Genomic DNA, 14,506 nt, shown 5'->3' on the forward strand with positions numbered 1-14,506 from the left:
TGGCGTGTACAAATCTATTGTTTTACTAGCAGAAATTGGTGTATCATTGTATCACTGTTGAATTCGACACTTAATAAACCCAAACGCCGACGCTATGTATGCACCTGTGCATATCCCAGATCAAGGACAAAGCATGTTTTACACCTTGAGGTTCTTCAATGCAGCAACGGCACTGACATCCTCGCCCATGAGATCGTAGAGCCGCAGAACAGCCATAGTCCGGGCATCACGTTTGCTGCCTTTCCCGCCAGCCGTTGCCTGCTCCAGAGCGTTCTTGAGATCCAGAAGCACCGTTGATTTAATTTTGGCGACTCGTGGTTGTTGCGCAAGTAGGAATGGATGTGTCTCGCCCACCCGTGAAGCTATCGAAGTCAGGTAGACGAACTTCTGTGCATGTCGTTCCAATCGTGTGAGTGACATTGCAGGTGTGCCGTTTGCCAGCTCTTCGTCATCGCTGTCATCGTCCTCATCGGTGTATAAGTCTGAGTCTGAATCCGATTCATCGGGACTGGCATTCTCCTTCGGCGATTTTTCGCCAATCATCAATCGGTGCTCCAGTTCCTCAACCCGGTCCGCATAGTCCAGCAGGTCCTTGCCAATATCGGCTGTCGTCCGCAATCGCCGCTTCTCGTTCAGTAGCTCGTCGACCTCTTGTCGCCGCGCCTCGACCTTATCCCGAATGGCTTTGACGTCGCGCTGGAAAGAGAGCACGCCAACCTTGACCCCTTCAACCTTCTCCTCGCCGCCGCGGAGCGCGCTGCCAAGCGACAGGAAGTCTTGATAGTTCTCATTGACCAAATCCAACAGCTCCTTGTTCAGTGCCTGTTCCAGACTCCGCAACTCCTGGCGCAGATCCTCAAGACTTTGGTGACGGTTTGTCAACGATGATAGAAAGGTGGACGGGTCAAACCCAGGGGCCAGGAACGAGAGGCGGGACAGCGGTTCGGGGAAGGGGAGGCCGGAGGGGTCTTCGTCCAAGTCGGAGGCAGACCCGTCGGAGTCGCCAAACTAGAACCAATCAGACAGAGCACACAAACCAGATGCAACAATTATACATACCTGGAACCGATTCATGGTGGGCAATGCGTGTGAGGATGGTCAACACGGTCGAGAAGCAGATCGGGGAACAGTAGCGTGGGTCTGTCTTGGCATCCTCCCCAGAGTATACAAGAGCGCCTACACCGTACAATATACTCGCCGAGCAGATCCCTGCTCCCATCTCTATCACTCTATTCCCAGATGACTCCCCCATACAAGCCCTACTATTACATGTCGGGGAATATGCACCGCGCATGCAACACACGACGCTAAACCCAAACCCAACCCCATAGAGCGGGGTTTCGCCTTCTGCGCTGTCCTGCATCAACCTCGCGATGAAAGCATCCACGTTACCCAGATGGCCCCGAGCGTCCGCATCTGCGTCTATGACCTCCAGCGCGCTTGCCGGCCCAGACAACCCGCGCCACGACTCCACCACCTCTACACGCAACCCAACTTCCTCCCAATCTGACCCTCCATCAACGCCCGCCACGCAACCCGTCCTCGTCAGAGCATATTCAGGAAATGTCGACCCTCCTACCATGTCATCTCGACGGTTCTTCCCTTTCTCCAGTTCCAGAACCACCCAGCCAGAAATCCCACTCCCTTCAGATAAAGACTTCAGTATCGAGAGCATCTTACAAGCCATCGAGCCTGATATTCGCGGAACCCTCGACTCAATAGCTGAGATCTGCGGCCGGAGCAAGTTGAGTCTGGCAAACGAGTACGGAAGTCACATCGCACCACTCGGAGAGATAACGGCTCCGGCAGGCCTAATGCCCGTCGAAGAAGGGCAGGAACACATCGACGTCTTGGACGAAGAGAATATCGAAACCGGGCTTGATATGCACCCGTTCTCATTCCATAGATATCTTGAAAATCTACGACATACCGCTTCCGTGATGGAGAATGGAACCGGTCCACGGCCAGGGTCACCTCGATCACCGGGTATGAACTCTGATGCCGAGACGGTATTCGCGATTGGAGCTGTGCCAGCTGCTTCAACGCCTTTGGTTCGCGAGTTTGCTTCCAGACCCAATCATACTGGATCTCAACTACTGGCGAAGAATGCTGGCGCGGCTAGAAAATCGAACATGGCTACTGCGGCTGTTGTTTCGGAAGTCCACTTGGACGCTAGTGCTGATGGGGGAGAACCTGATCTTCTTCCTAAAGCTGCTCTTGCGAGCGATGGCTCGGCTTCTGATTATAATCGGACTGAGCTTGTTCATCAATTGCTCGGGTGGCTGAATCTTACTGCTCGTGTTGCTGGGTCGGATGCGGAGTCGTCTTTGCCGTCTGCTGAGGATCGGCTGCGTGCGATGCTTCGTGTGAATAATGAGGATCCGACTGTGGCTGCTACTTCTTGAGCGCCGGGGGACCTTTTCTACGAGACACGATTACGATAATTAATGACCCTTTACCATAACGAAAACCAAACATTTACTCCAGCGAATACGAATCTACATTTCAACACACAACTACATCATTGAACATACTTGATCGCGAAGGTTATTTATTCATTCGTACTGACAGCTTCCAAAGCTAAGAGGCTAAAGAATGAAGCCTCGACATCCAAGTAGGTATATTTTAACCTAAGCAGAAGCAACCTCAAGACGCTTGTAGCCACCATCAGCAGCGACCTGCTTCTGAAGCGCAGCCATACGCTTCTGATCACCAGTAGGATCAGTGGAATCAGCATCAAGAGACCAACCCAAGAACTCATTAGTGTAGTTCGAGACGAAAGACTCATCAAGAATACCCAAACGCTTTCCATAGTTGGTAACCTTAGTCCAATCACGCTGAACATTCTTCAAGTCATGCGAGAAGTAAGCGAACGAGCGCTCAAAGATCTTGCGGTTAACAGGCGTAGCCATAATAGGCTTGACGTCAATGTATTCCTTGTAAGCGGTAGCGGGGTCGGCGAGCACGGCATCGGTACCACGCTTCACGGCGCGCATGAACGCCTTCACCTTCTCCGGGTTAGCGGCAATGAAGGCGTCGTTCGCGATGTACAGGATTGAGCAGAAGCAGCAGCAGCCGAGCTCGGCGAGCTGGTCGATGCGAAGCATCTGGACGTCGTCGCGGGGACGGTTCTGCTCGGCGAGCCACTCTTCAAGCTCGACCATCTGGACGTTCTCGAGACCGATTCCGGCGTCGATGTCGCCTTGGATGATGGCTTTGGTGACGTTCATGCCGCAGCGGACGGCTGTGTAGTCGTCTGTGGTCATGCCGTAGTACTTGGTGAGCTCGTCGATTTGAATCTGGGGTTGTTAGTTGCATTGGACGGGGTGTGGTGGGAGGATGGAGCTCACCTTGCCGAATTCGCCGACGTATCCGATCTTCTTGCCCTTCAGAGAGCGGAAGTCCTCGGTGATACCGCTAGACTTGAGGTACACCACACCGGTGAAAGGCTCATCGAGCAGGGAGCCGATGGAGGTGACGGGGAAGTCACGGGCCTTGGCCTACAAGGGAGTCAGTCATGTTCAGGCTTATACTTCGACGGGAGGGTAACGCACCGCCAAGGTGTGGATCATGGCCTTGAAACCCATGTCGACCTTTCCGCTACCGATGATCTCGGTAACATCGGAAGGGTCGTTGGGCTCGAGCAGAGCAACCTTCAGACCTTCATCCTTGAAGTAGCCTCTGCTCTGGGCGAGATAGAGGGGGGCGTGGTACGGGGTGGCGTGCCTGCAAACTGCTTAGCCAAATTTGATCTACAAAATGCGCACTATGAACTGTCAGCGTACCAGTTGGTCAGGAAAGTAATCTTGTCGGTAGACATGATGAATTTTCTTCAAGCTGGTATTTCTGTTGCTTCAATGGAGTCAGTATGTCCAATGTCGGTACCTGGCTATCCCTGTTCATTGGTCTGTACCTTAATACAGAACCAACGAGGGGGTAAGCCAGATACAAAATTCAAAGGGGAATCAAAGTCACGCATGTCCTTTCGCTAGTATTGTCTAGATCAAGTTTTGACAGTATAATCTCAGAACGGCCAGCCAGGTAGATTGAGATTCAATCGGTCTGGCTGGGCCGAACACCTGTCATGCGTGTGCAACGACCATTATACAAGAGCAAATACCTTGATCCTTCTCAAGCGAGGACATAGTCCTGCAACCCCACAGGGTAGAGGTGCGCAACTCCATTGGAGCGCCGTACCGTTTGAGTTGAATGGTAGAACGTGTAGAACGTATGAAAGAAGAAAAGGAAGAGCAGAGGTGGGAGGAGGGGTTGAAATAGTCCAGCAATACCCCGCCGTGATCAACCTGGGCCAACCCTGGAATTGCCCCGAAAGTTCACCGAGCCTATTATTGCCCGAGTTGTACTCGTAACAAGTTGGCAAGGTGGAGAGGTTGACAACTCTAAGCTCCAGGGCAGCTCCGATGTCGACCGGAGGTCATAGCTCCGGCGGAATACGTTTCCCTCTCAGCCCATACTCCGTACTTGCTTGCACCTTATGATTTGTATAGATTTCACGTAACTGATCTCGAAATTAGAAAGGCTTCAAATGCACTGCAAAAAAAAAAAAAACAAAACGACAGGAAAAGCAAAAACAGATGATTAAAGTACACATGACGTCAAGAATCCCCAATACCCTCGGTAATGTATGACCGCTGACCAACGCCAAGAGGTCCTCCTATTTCGGACTCTGAGCGCGGCTACCGTTGATCGATATACTGTCCAGAGGCGACGCAGCCCGGTCCGTGACCTTGCGAGTTCGCAGGGTGAGTGGGAAATGCTCCTCAGGCTCCTCCTCTTCACTATTAGGGGGTCAGTAATGCGGAGAGAGAAGTATGACGCGGGGGAGTACTCACGGTAGCTTCCACGCAATATAATCCTCTGTGCTCAACCCCTCATGACCCTCCTGCAGGGAGGCAAAGTCGCCGGGGGTCATCATTCCGGATCGATCCCGAGGGGATCCCGGAACAGAAAGCGGGCGGGAGATCTTCTGATCCGTTCCTCCAATGATATCGAAGTAATCTTCCTGGCCCTCGAATGATGAGGGATAAGCTGGGACCGTTAGTCCGTGCGTTCAAGCTATGACGCTAGAAAATAAAAAAAAACATAAAAAAACATACCTCTTCTCAACGCCAGCTGGCGCGCCTTGACGTATTCCAATCCCATTCGCTTCCAGTCAAGCAGATCGCTCAGTCGTTCTGTGCGGTTGCGCTGGTTGATACGCTGGCGACGACTCTTCTCTGTGAAATTGAACATGAAGTCCGACAGTTGGTTGACGGAGTCGTCCACTCCCTTGGAGCGGCGGTCTACAATGTAGATACCGTAGTCCGAGGAGTTCTCAATCAGCTCCTCCATGTAACATCCAAATCCAGACAGATTGGTCGTGATGCTGGGAACTCCCATCACGGTACATTCGGCAGGGGTGTATCCCCAGGGCTCGTAGTAGGACGGGAAGACACCGAGATGGGTTCCGCGAACGAAATCATCGTAGTCGAGGGGCAAGACGGGGTTAGCAGAGTTGAGGAACTCTGGGTGGAAGACGACCTTCACGCGGTCGGAGGAGTGGTTGAACAGCTGCACGCGGCGGATCTGGTTCAGGATCGGGTCCTCGTGGTCATTGTGCATGTTGTGAGTGACGATTGGAGGAAGGCCGTGGCGCTTCATTCCGAACAGACGACGACGCAGCATGACACGGTCTTGACTGGTGATGAGATCCTTCTCATCGGGCATGTTGTCGCCCTCCTTCCAGGACAAGCAACGCTCATACATGCGCTTGCCGATACCCTTCTCGATGTTCTCGATGGTGTCGCGGAGGGACTTGACGACAGCTTGGCCCTTCAGCGACTCGACGGTCAACGACGAGGTCTGCGCGGGCATGATGATGAATGCAACAACGGTCATGGTCGATCCGGCCGACTTGAGTCGGTGGTTGAGACGGGCCAGCCCCTCAATGAACATATCGACACCCTTATTGCGGAACTCGTAACGGCCTGCAGTGAAGAGGTAGAGAGTGTTATCCAGATCAAAGTCATTGTGACCGTAGAAATGACCGCGGACGAAATCATTGATCTTCTCCTTGGCCTGGGAGTGCAGGTTCTGGAACTCGTGCATGGCAGAGAACTTCTTCACGTTCAATCCGTTGGGCAAGACTCCATCCGGCTTGCGCTTGAGCAGGTGCTCACTCTCGAACGCAGTGATATGCGACACAGTGGTGAACACATCGCAGGCATGGGTTGCCGCGCGCTCGATGCAGTATCGATGGTAGATTCCACGCTTTCCAGCCTCGGCGTCAACATCAAAGTATTGCAGATTGTTATAGAAGTCAACGGAGCCTGCACACAGATAACGACCCAGCAGTGTGGCGTGGGTAGTGAAGACGGTGGTCAAGTCCATGTGTCGCTTCTTGGTCAGTGGCAGAGCTACACCTGCCAACCATTCATGGAAATGGGCGATGACAGCCCGGCGACGGTCATGGGCAATGTACTAAGGAGAAAATGGTCAGCCGAAATTCATCTCCACCAGCGGGCTTCACTTTTTTCGTTACTTACCTCGCCCAAGAACCATGCGACCAGGTATCCAAACACGATGGCCTCATTCGTCTCATGATCAGCGGCGGGGGAGGGGATGGCGGAATTGGTCCACAGATCGCCCTTCCACTCATCAAGCCACCCATAGCCCGTGCCCGTGTTGATCAGTAGCACGCGAGGGGCGCCTTCAATCAGCCAGCGACCGTAGACAATCTCAATGCCGCGCTCCTTCATAGACTGGATAGTTTCCCGCATCGCCGGGTTGGTAGGCGTCAGCTCCTCGACCTCCACGGCGGCGGAGGCCTTGTTGAGAGGACCGATCAAAGTGTACCTCTCACCATACTCGGCGGTGGTGACCGGGGCTTTGGACTTGAGCACGGAGTAGATACCACCGACCCGGTTGGCCACCTCGGTGGCCACCTCGAAGAGCATATGGTTGCGGACATCCCGCTTGATGGGCTCAGCTTCTTCGGACATTTCGTCTATATTGTGAAAAAGCTCGAAATGTTGAAGAAAAGAGAAAAAGCAGCGAGGGAGGGGGGTGTTAGCACAACCTTGGAAGCTCTCGGTCTGTGCGGGGAGAAGTGGGCCGGGGGTGATTGACTCGTACTGGGGTGGCTGGGATGTTGGGGTCGGGATCCTGGGGATGAAGAGGTCAAAGAAAGCGAAGAGTACCAAACTCAATGTCAAACGAAGCTAGAAAATGCACGTCTCCCGTTCCTTGTCCCGGTGTGAGTTTTTTTCCGGACTAGGTGCGACAGAGGGTGTTACCTTTTCCCCTTAGTTTAGGGACGGCTCACTTCCAAGGAAATGTCACCCGAGAGGAACTTTTTTGGAAATTTCTGTTTAGACAGAAAAAGGGTGAAAAGAAGAAATCAAACGAGAGTGTGTTAATTCTAGATTCTAGATGTCTACATCATGTTCACGGAATTGTATTCATCAGTACAACGGTACCTGACGGCATGTAACTCTACAGTCTACAGTGTGATCGGGCCGACCACGGCTTGTGCTCGGATCCTTTTTTTTTTCTTCTTTGCATGGGTGTCTCCGAACTATTACTCAATTGTATTGTCTTTGTTGGGATCTTTGACTATCTCTCAATTTTGCCATTTTCCCAAGTGCTGGTGTATACACAAGTCCAAGTATTCAAGTAGAGTGCCCAAATGGAAAGTATCTTGACTTTTGCCTCGTCCGGGGAAAGCTACAATGACGTAATCGGCGTCTCCACCGCATCGATCTGCCAAACCTCCTTTGGGCGATTGGTCAACGTCCAACTGTACTCTACGCAGATCCGCGGGGTAGTTCGTGGATAGCTCATTGTTTTGAATACTTGTGTCAACTTGATCTCTAATGTCCAACATCCATGAACGGGTTGATTCTCTTTACTAAATCACTACATTTATTTAGAATCTAGGGTTTCTCCCGTCCCTAAGCCACTCTCCTTCCTCTAGGGCTATTGTCTCCCAGATAAAGCTGAGCCTCCATCTCAAATACAAAGACCATTGTTTCCAAACCTCAAGGTCAACTCCGTGGACATGAGTGGCCAGCTTTCATATAAGAACCAGCCAGCCATCATGTGCGAAATATATTCGCAAAAGACAGGACCACAAAATGAGCTCAAGCCCACAAACTCACCAGCAAAAGCACAAACGCAGAGTGCGACTTCTCTACTGGAAGAGTCGATCGGATCATATCAAGACAAACGAGCATAGTAAGGAACTCAACAAGTCTGTTGCTAGCATGGCCACCGGTTGGAGCAAAATACCAGCCCGGGTCATGAAGATCCTCACTGATATCAGCAATGGACTCGATACTAACAAGCGAAAGCGTCTACCCCGACGAGAACTAAAGCAAATCATCCACCGTGCCCTAACGGCTCGCTATCCACAGGCTTACTATCGACTGCGCAGGGAACACCGCCCTGTCACGGGTGTCCACCAGCCCTACAACGTCTCGAAGGTGGACCGGGGCTCAGTCGGAGAGTCATTCCGGTGTGGTGCCTATGACCTAGACTTAGGCTTAAATGAATGCTCATCGAGAAGCGCTGACACTGAATTGATTAGCAAACCGGTTTCGCTTGGTACTTGCGAAGTGAGCCCTGCTGCAGTCAAATCAAGCCTGACTTTCAAGAATCGTAGTCAGGAGCGATCTGAGCATTTAGATCTGGTCTCGGGCTCCATAACTAGGCATGACGATTTTGAATTCTACAGTCAGCTTAACGATGAACTGATGGATGAACTGAGGGTCATGTGCGAGGGAAGTGACCTATCTGGTGAGGGTCAAGTGACAGGAACTGGATCCCATCGCCTCGACGATGCGATAGGTCGCTACGACGATGCGATTCGACGCCCACCCAATTCCGAAGGTAGACTGCAGCATCGCATCGCCGCGGCGATGAGGAGCTCTATATCAACCAGCGTGAATGGCCCAATTCTGCGTCGCTCTTACACATACCCAATCATCATGGCGAACCTCACTGCCACCACTGCCAGCTCCGCAGAGAAGCGGGATTCGTTTCTCCTGCGTGATATCGATACCGAGCTTGCCCTGCTGCGACCTCTGATCCCGCGCAGGAAGCGTGTCCAACTTGTGCGACCAGACTATGAGCCTCAACGCCCTCCGGTCCCGAGACGCAAGCCGGCCCCCCCATACGACCTCCAAGCCAAGTTAATGCTTGGTGACCTACCTCTCATACCCTGCCACAGTAGTGAGGAGGTCAATCAACTGAGCCAGCCGTCACTCTGGTCTCACATCTCACTTCCACTGCCGGCAGCAACTCCCGCGCCAGCAGCCGGGCCATCTCCCACCCGACCCCCTCACAACCTTCTCGCCCGCCTCAACACCATCCGACATGCGTGTCGTGATATCTTCAGACGACGCGGGCCAACCACCGCTGGGCACGGCCTCCACATCCAACACCTTGGCCCCACCGTGCCTGTGGCTGCGCAGCAGATTGAGGAGATCCTCTCTGCACCGGCTCACCCAAGCCAGCCACAGGCCGGTGCTCATTGCAGCCAGTGCGTGAATGCCCAGGTGGGGCTTTCTGGGGTGCTTCAGACGCTTGGAGCACGCAGAGTGTCGTGGGACTCGGGCGTTTTCGCAGACAGCGTCGTCGCATCAACCACACCATCAAGCAGCGATGGTAGCCCAATTGACGACATTGCGTCAGAAGTGACGGGCCCCGGTGAAGAAGGGGGGATTTCGGCAGCTCCCTGCCCTCTCACTTGTTTCTGACTCTTGAGGCTGGTGGACATGCGCGCAACCGCCGGTACGTCAACCGCGGTTTTATTTGAATGGTGTTTGAGATGTTGTTTTGTTTTTTGTATGATTATTTGTGAGAGTATCTTTGTCAAATGTGATGTTTAATTCTATCATTCTCTTTCTCATCGTAAATGACTTTTTTGTTGGTCGTGTGCGCAAAATGTGGTTGTGTTCCAACTTTTGCAGCAACCAGCCAACATCCGTAGTAGGGCAAGCATAATGCGACTGACATTGACCACAAAGGAACCCAAATTACACAATCATTTTTTAATCTGTGTCTGGCACATTCCATTGCTATCAGAGGACCCTGTTTCCAAGGCAGTTGATACATAGATCGTGGTGTTGCCATACGCATGAAGTCATGGTCTCCACTATGATTTCATGATGCTGTCACCAGCGATCTATCCAGACCAAGGTATATAAGAAATGTCCAAATGCTTCAGAATTTCTACCTAACCAACTCTACAAAACAATTCTCCTCTACTACCCTCTCTACCACATCAATCCTTCACAATGGTTCGCGGCGCAGACTTCGACAACGGTGTCCCCCAGAGCGACAACCCTATCGAGAACGGTCCCAACAAGGCCCACGGAACCGGCGATGCTGTATGTCTTGCTCCATTACTTTCCAATGCATTCAATTCGAACATTGTACTAACTTCATTCAGCCCGCCGACCTGAGCCGCTCACACAAGGCTGCCCCCATGCCCGAGGAGACTGGCTCTGGCCGTGACGTCTTCCCTGGTCAGCCCAGCGGTGGATACGAAAACACCTCTGGCTCTGGAAAGGGTGGACATGAGCCCAAGTCCACTGGTGAGCAGAAGGGCCACGGTGCTCTGCCCGGTCAATAAGTGTTCTTTTTGTATAATAACTGGAGTTCTGTGAATGGGTTTGGAAAACCATTGCATATACTGAATGAGACATGATATCCCTATTCCAACTTTCTTTCCCACACGCCTGCCTAGCTGTAGTCTATACTTTCAAGGTTGTTCGGGAAAATGAATCTAAATTGAACATTGATTAAAAGCTCGGAATCTTTGTATGTGTCACTGCCCAGATGGTCTTATCTATTCGACTGGAGATGTAATCATGATGATTGGAATGATATCTTGTTAATACCCACGAACGCCGGGCTAGCTCTATAAATGCAACAGGTAAACAGCTATGTGGTAGAAACAAATGACAAGTGTACATCGAAGATACGCATACAGAATCTTGGAACAGACACGCAGCAAGAAAATTATGTATAAGGTGAAAAGCCCCAGGGGACATGACGAGAGATCAGGACTTGGACGAATCGGAGCTCTCCTGTGCCTGTGTCTCGCTTGCGGGCTCAGGTTTCTCTGGCTCATCGGCAACTTGCTTAGCTTGCACGATTTCGAGCAGCTTGTCACTCACGTCGCTGGCACCATCGATCTTGCTGAGCTTGGTACGGAAGTGATCCACATCTGCTAGCATTCTGGGATAAAGTTAGTATTGGCGGTAAGGGAAGGAGACGAGTTAGCTTACCTCTTTTTTCCGGCGTCGGTTTCCACATTGGCTTCTTGGAAAGCCTTGGTCCATTGATCACTGTAGCTGTTGAACACAGGAACCATAATCATTCCGAGCGTCATGTCCGGGAGATGCTTGCTCAAGACACGGTGCAAGGTACCTGTCTCCTTGGCCAATGTCTCCATGTAGGGATTGACTGCTGGAGAGGAGTCCTTGGTATCCCAATCGATCTTTTTCATCGCATTGACATGAACCGAAGAGCGTCCGCTCATGATGTCCACCAACTTTTCGTGGATACCGCTCTGGTGTTCTTGGCACAAACGTTTGACCTTGTCGAACTCGGCCATCAAGGGGTTTGCTTGGCCGGAGCGACGGACGAATTCGCGCACATACGGCACTAGCGCAATGACAAAGCTAAGCGCCTGCGAAGATAGAGCCAGATGCTTTGTCGTGATGTTCTTCAAGCCTGCACTGCGGGTCGCACCAGCTCCGAGGATCAATTGAGAGGAACGAGAATTGAACAGTTTGAGGATGTCGAGCAGATGAGGCGCAATATCTTGAATCATGCTGGGGATGTTCGACATGAGGAATTCAAACTCCTCGATGCTGCGCATCATCGCCACAGCAGAGTCTGGCAGAATGTATTTCTGCTCGTCGACAATGGCACTGCGGAGCTTCGACTTGTCTGTCCCATTGGTTGCCGCATCGGTGTCATCAGGCGCGTCTTGCTCAAGTTTCTCAGTATGGTTCCAGATCTTGGATGCGTCTAACCAAGCATCAATGTCCTTGGTGCTTGCATCTAAGATGCGTGTGAGAATTGTGTTTTCGGAGTCGCCGAAGTCCCGCGCATCCCAACGGTCGGCGTCCATAACCTTGACGATTTGATGGCGCTGACCATCACCGAAACGAGTGATGAAATCGCGAATTTGATTGCCGACAATGGTTTTGAGTGCGGTACCACCACGTCCGGAAATGGCTTCACACTCATCAGCGAAAAGTCGATTGAGAGTGAAGTAGTTGAGGAACTCTTCTTTTGAAAGCTGCGTTGTCTGTTCGGATCGAACCTTCAACACTTTCGTTATCTGAGACTGGGCGATATCAACAGCTTGGCCAAGTAGACTTGACATATCCAACACCTGAAGAATCTCATCCTGAGCCAAATCCTCAGCCGTTGGTCCAGCCTGTGGAGATCTGAGCGCTTGATCCATACTTTGCGGGTTGGGGCTTCGGGGCGGAGACCGAACGCCAGAGGTGGGTGAATTGCCCAGACCACTCGCAATATCTAGCAAAATTTTGACCTGAACGCTCAGTCGCCGAAGCGACTCGCTGATTCCGGTATACACATTCATCAACATCATATAAGCATCCTCGGATTCGAGTGCACGGAGGTTGCGAGCAAGAATCGAAGACTTTTCTTGCTGGCTTAGCTGGTGTCCGCCATGCGTGGACAGTGACACCATAGATTCATTATCGTCATCACTAGAGCTAGGCAAGTGCTTGCGAATCAGGCCTTTCATTTCTCGTAAAACGGCAGTCTTGAAGGAAGTCGCTGCTGGCATTGTATAGCGAGCACGTGCAAGCCCGTTGAGCTGCGTGTCCAATTGCGTGCGTAGCTCACTGTCAAAGCTCATGTAGGCAGGCGAGATGGACACTGGTCGGACACCCCGTTGCCGTTGGAATGATGTTCCCCAGCGTTGCAGGGTAGTATTTGACGGTACGTTTTGAACGTGCTGTCGTAGATCTCCCAAAAGGTCGTTCAAGAATCGGGTTTCATAGCCCATGCCAATACGTTGGCGCAGTTGTGCAAGATCATCAGATGCTCCTTCCAGTGCCTTGATTCCCCTAAGATCAATAATGCGTCTGGGTGAGCCATCCTCATCCTCTGCATGTGCGCGGTCAGAGACCTTGTCGCCTGCCATCAACTTCTCGACATCTTCGAGTCCTTCAGCAGCCTCTTCGATATTGCCTTGCTCTACCAGCTCCTCGCATCGGGACACCGACTCGACCACGTCACGAAGTTGTGCCACCGCAGCCGCCAACATTCGGACGTTTTCCCGGCGTCTCCTCAAGTTGACAATCTTCAGACCACCCAGAGCCATTTCTTTGTCAATTTTCTGTAGATCCCGTCTCAAAACTTGAATGCGATTAACAGAATCGGCCGCTTCTGCGTGTAGCTCTCGGAGTGATCCTAGCGCTGTGAAAAATGACTTTGATGCTGTGGAAATTGACGAGATCAGGTGAATTTCCACTGTGTCCATGTACCACGACAATTTCTCTTGAAGAATGGCATTCGTTGCTAGCGCCTTCCGTCCTGTTTGAACTGGTTCTGCGACGAGGCTATTATTTTGGTTGTCATCTTTGTTTGGTGGCCGTGGGGGCCGGACCACATCGGACTTCTCCGATATCACATCGAATGTGCGGGGATTTTCCAGATGGAACCCTTCATCGAAGTATACGGGCGGTATCGTAGATAGCGGCGTCACTGCGGGGGCGCGTCCTCGACCAGTGGAAGGACGTCGACCTCGGGTATCAAATGGCGAAGATGACCTGGAATTGGTGGTTGACATGACCGAGGACCTCCGCTCGGGAGACCAGGGCATCAACGAGTCACGTTCAGAGTCAGGTCTCGGGGACTTTGCTGCCTGTGCCGGCTGGACATCTTCCCCGCCCTCCTTTGGCCGTTGAAACACATCGTACAATGTTCCCACTTGCGAAAGGTATGGTTGGAACACCTTTGCGTCGACATGTGTGATGTTTGTTAAGGTCACCGGTGGGATATCGCGCGTAGACGGGGGTTTAAAGCCGGTGGCGGATGCAGCACTTTGGGCTGTCAGGCCAGTTCGGATGATTGGTGGCTGGAGGAGGGTTGAGATAGCTATGTGGGAATTAGCCAAAGGCGCAGCAATTGAGGTTTGTGAGGCGACAAACCATTCTGATCAGACTCCGCGATTGAGACATGGTGATGGGAAGAGTCCAAAACACCTCCAATGCTGGCTATCGAGCTCGCGGTTGATCCCCTCCTCAGGGGAAACCGCTGAGGGGGCACGCGAGGGGATTCCAACTGGCTTGTTGAGTATGATATCGAAGGCGATGAGGCCCCAGATGCTAGGCTGTCAATTGACTTTCTTGGGCCGTTCGTCGACATGGCGGTCACGAGCCGGATCGGACGGCCACCGGGGGAGGGTCGATCGTAGAGATGTTCCGTGTTATCTGATCATGACAGTGGGTAG

The 14,506-nt window shown here is 52.1% G+C and overlaps 7 protein-coding genes across 7 annotated transcripts; 2 read left to right on the forward strand and 5 right to left on the reverse strand.

Moving 5' to 3' along the window:
• Positions 1-138: 138 nt before the first annotated feature.
• Positions 139-1,074, reverse strand: N7506_007596 (COG2 family protein; the record flags this gene model as incomplete). Its single annotated transcript, XM_056956889.1, has 2 exons — positions 139-1,008; positions 1,060-1,074. 2 exons carry the CDS (start codon positions 1,072-1,074, stop codon positions 139-141), a joined length of 885 nt encoding a protein of 294 aa, XP_056811223.1.
• A 299-nt stretch (positions 1,075-1,373) lies between these two features.
• On the forward strand, positions 1,374-2,405 carry N7506_007597 (uncharacterized protein; the record flags this gene model as incomplete). The annotated part of the gene is made up of 1 exon (XM_056956890.1): positions 1,374-2,405. The coding sequence occupies one exon, from the start codon at positions 1,374-1,376 to the stop codon at positions 2,403-2,405; it is 1,032 nt and encodes a 343-aa protein (XP_056811224.1).
• Positions 2,406-2,630: 225 nt separating this feature from the next.
• N7506_007598 (NMT1/THI5 family protein) lies at positions 2,631-3,820 on the reverse strand (the record flags this gene model as incomplete). Its single annotated transcript, XM_056956891.1, has 4 exons — positions 2,631-3,299; positions 3,351-3,500; positions 3,555-3,726; positions 3,786-3,820. 4 exons carry the CDS (start codon positions 3,818-3,820, stop codon positions 2,631-2,633), a joined length of 1,026 nt encoding a protein of 341 aa, XP_056811225.1.
• Positions 3,821-4,675: 855 nt separating this feature from the next.
• Positions 4,676-7,163, reverse strand: N7506_007599 (uncharacterized protein; the record flags this gene model as incomplete). The annotated part of the gene is made up of 4 exons (XM_056956892.1): positions 4,676-4,799; positions 4,854-5,049; positions 5,118-6,480; positions 6,546-7,163. Coding segments are annotated over 4 exons (2,301 nt in total), but the record flags the coding sequence as incomplete, so codon positions are not given.
• A 1,606-nt stretch (positions 7,164-8,769) lies between these two features.
• N7506_007600 (uncharacterized protein) lies at positions 8,770-9,533 on the reverse strand (the record flags this gene model as incomplete). Its single annotated transcript, XM_056956893.1, has 3 exons — positions 8,770-8,928; positions 8,979-9,124; positions 9,332-9,533. 3 exons carry the CDS (start codon positions 9,531-9,533, stop codon positions 8,770-8,772), a joined length of 507 nt encoding a protein of 168 aa, XP_056811227.1.
• A 765-nt stretch (positions 9,534-10,298) lies between these two features.
• Positions 10,299-10,636, forward strand: N7506_007601 (uncharacterized protein; the record flags this gene model as incomplete). The annotated part of the gene is made up of 2 exons (XM_056956894.1): positions 10,299-10,391; positions 10,454-10,636. The coding sequence occupies 2 exons, from the start codon at positions 10,299-10,301 to the stop codon at positions 10,634-10,636; spliced, it is 276 nt and encodes a 91-aa protein (XP_056811228.1).
• Positions 10,637-11,066: 430 nt separating this feature from the next.
• On the reverse strand, positions 11,067-14,421 carry N7506_007602 (vacuolar protein sorting-associated protein 54; the record flags this gene model as incomplete). The annotated part of the gene is made up of 3 exons (XM_056956895.1): positions 11,067-11,244; positions 11,295-14,151; positions 14,205-14,421. The coding sequence occupies 3 exons, from the start codon at positions 14,419-14,421 to the stop codon at positions 11,067-11,069; spliced, it is 3,252 nt and encodes a 1,083-aa protein (XP_056811229.1).
• Positions 14,422-14,506: the final 85 nt, after the last annotated feature.

This window comes from Penicillium brevicompactum, assembly GCF_028827555.1.
Source record: "Penicillium brevicompactum strain IBT 35665 chromosome Unknown utg000005l_segment0_segment0, whole genome shotgun sequence".
Classification (NCBI taxonomy): Eukaryota; Fungi; Ascomycota; class Eurotiomycetes; order Eurotiales; family Aspergillaceae; genus Penicillium; species Penicillium brevicompactum.